This window comes from Anarrhichthys ocellatus, unplaced genomic scaffold (assembly GCF_004355925.1).
Source record: "Anarrhichthys ocellatus isolate YVR2014 unplaced genomic scaffold, GSC_Weel_1.0 scaffold3581, whole genome shotgun sequence".
In the NCBI taxonomy this organism is placed as follows: Eukaryota; Metazoa; Chordata; class Actinopteri; order Perciformes; family Anarhichadidae; genus Anarrhichthys; species Anarrhichthys ocellatus.
This window is the reverse complement of record NW_022283555.1, coordinates 1-2,725: the sequence shown is the minus strand read 5'-3', so window position 1 is coordinate 2,725 and position 2,725 is coordinate 1. Positions and strand designations below refer to the sequence as shown.

The 2,725-nt window shown below is 50.3% G+C and overlaps 1 protein-coding gene across 1 annotated transcript; it reads right to left on the bottom strand.

Moving 5' to 3' along the window:
* Positions 1 to 952: 952 nt before the first annotated feature.
* LOC116379022 (uncharacterized) lies at positions 953 to 2,684 on the bottom strand. Its single transcript, XM_031840940.1, has 3 exons — positions 2,395 to 2,684; positions 1,811 to 2,152; positions 953 to 1,419 (listed from the first exon to the last, which is right to left on the bottom strand). Exons 1-3 carry the CDS (start codon positions 2,642 to 2,644, stop codon positions 1,175 to 1,177), a joined length of 837 nt encoding a protein of 278 aa, XP_031696800.1. The 5' UTR covers positions 2,645 to 2,684; the 3' UTR covers positions 953 to 1,174.
* Positions 2,685 to 2,725: the final 41 nt, after the last annotated feature.

Genomic DNA, 2,725 nt, shown 5'->3' with positions numbered 1-2,725 from the left:
CTTTATTTTATTTCTCTGAAACCAGTGAGCACTGTTAGGGCCATAATCCGGAAGTGGAAAGAACATTTCACCATAAACTGGCCACGGCCAGGTGCTCCTGGCAAGATTTCTGACAGAGGAGTGAACAGAATTATCAGAAGAGTTGTCCAAGAGCCAAGGACCACTTGTGGAGAGCTTCAGAAAGACCTGGAATTAGCAGGTACAATAGTTTCAAAGAAAACAATAAGTAATGCACTCAACCGCCGTAGCCTGTATGCACGCTCACCACGCAAGACTCCACTGCTGAAGAAAAAGAATGTTGAAGCTCGTTTAAAGTTTGCTGCACATTTAGACAAGCCTGTGAAACACTGGGAGAATAGAGTCTGGTCAGATGAGACCAAGAACTCTTTGGATCCATAACACAGCATGTTTGGAGGTTTGGAGGATCTGCACATCAGCCCACAAACACCAAACCAACAGTGAAGTTTGGAGGAGGGAACATCGTGTGTGGGGCTGTTTCTCAGCAGACGGCAAACTTCATATGATTGAAGGATGAATGGAGAAATGCACCGAGACATTCTTGATAAAAATCTGCTCCCATCTACCAGCATGATGAAGATGAAACGAGGGTGGACATTTCAGCATGACATTGATCCAAACACACAGTCAAGGAAACTCTCAACTGGTTTCAGATAAATAAAATGAAGCTGTTAGAACGGCCCAGACGATCAGCTGACTTGAATCCAACAGAAAGTCTATGAAAGAACTAAAGATCAGAGTTCATAGAAGAGGAACACTGAACCTTCAACATGTGAAGACTGTTTGTGTGGAAGAATGGATCAGAACCACACCTGAGCAATGCATGCGGCTAGTTTCTCCAAACAGGAAGCTGTCATCACCAACAAAGGCTTCTGTACGAAGTATTAAATATATTTCAGTACGCGTGTTCAATACTGTTCCCCTGTGTCATTCCATCTTATTACTCATAACTTCATTTATGAACATATTAGTCTGGTTTTCTTTGTATGTGTGGATTACTTGGGTTGTTACCGACATCTGGTGAACATTTCACGTCAACATTACGTTTAGAAATATATTGACTGAGAATGACGGTGACGCGTTCAGCATTTATTTTACCCGCTGTATACATATCGTCAGATCGTCTAAAATCAAAGAAGAAGAAGAAGATCAGCTGTTATTTTATGTGACATGTTTCCTTCTTCACCTTCCTCCCTGTGTCCTCTTCCTCCCCCTCCTCTTCCTCCTCCTCCTCCTCCCCCCTCGTAGGAGATGGACCGACCCGGTCTGGAAGCTCACCGGTTCCGTCCCCCGACAGGACGGACATCGTCTCTTTAGTGGCGTCTTCTTCCTCCAGCAGCTGAGACGGAAGAGTCAGGAGACGGTGGAGCATCGAGGCAGAGGAGCGGCGCCCCGAAGACCCTGAAGACCAGAGACCAGGGTTAGAGACCAGAGACAAGAGAGACTAGGGTCAGGGTCTAGAGAGACAAGAGAGACCAGAGACAAGAGAGACTAGGGTCAGGGTCTAGAGAGACAAGAGAGACCAGAGACAAGAGAGACTAGGGTCAGGGTCATGAGGGACCAGAGAGAGACCAGGGTCAGGTCCAGAGAGACCAGAGTCTGACCCCCCAGTACACAGGTACTTCATTAACTGTAGTAGTACTCTGATCTTTTACTGCAACAAAATGTTCCTGTTAGTGGTTATGAGTCTGATATCCAGTAGAGGGCAGTGATGACACACACACATATATACCCACCCACCCACACACACACACCCACCCCCACACACACACACAAGGTTTTTTGCGGTCACCTGTAGGGCTGAGGGGGGGTCCAGGTCCTGATCCAGATCCAGGTCTGCTGGTCTTCCTCTGAGCGTCTGCAGCTTCTTCATCAGGAGAAAACACCTCCATGTCCTCCAGAGGAGTCCAGCGGGGGTCCTGCTGGGGGGAGGAGGGGGAGGGCTCCAGGGTCACAGAGGGGGTGGAGGGAGGAGCCACCTGATCAGCACCTCCTTCATTAAGACTCCGCCCACCCCCTCCTCCATCCAGCTCCTTGATCTGCCAGACATCGCTGCACCACTTCTGACCAAAGACCTTGTCCAGGATAGGAACCCAGTCCTGAGACACAGAGAGGACGGGGGGGCGATCCGGGTCTGAGGGGGAGAGAGGAGAGAGGAGAGGATGAGAGAGGAGGTGAGGGGAAGGAGGTGAGAGAGAGGAGACGATGAGAGGAGAGGTGAGTAAGGAGAGAAGGGGAAGTGAAGAAGGAGAAGAGAGAAAGGATGAAGGGAAGGAGGAGCAGATGAGCTTGTATCATGTGTTTAAGTAGAACTCACTGTGATGTCACGGTGTCCAGCGGTACACCGTGACATCACAGTTCAAGGTGTCCACTCACCGTCTCTCCTTGGCGTCTCTCTGGTGACCTCAGTCATCTCCTCCCTCATGTCCTCAGAGCCGCTGGGTGACACCGAGTCGTTCTCTGACCCCCTCCCCCCCCCCCCCCCCCCCCCCCCCCCCCTGTCCAGCGTCTCCCCCAGGTCCTGCTGCTCTCTCTCTATCTTGGTGATCTCCAGCAGCAGGTCGTCAAACGATGCCTCAACGATCTTCGTCAGCTCGTGGACCGCAAAGTCCAGGACCTGCTCCATGACCCCCTTCAGCTGGTCTGGAGGAGGAGGAGAGACCACCATCATCATCATCATCATCATCATCATCATCATCATCATCAT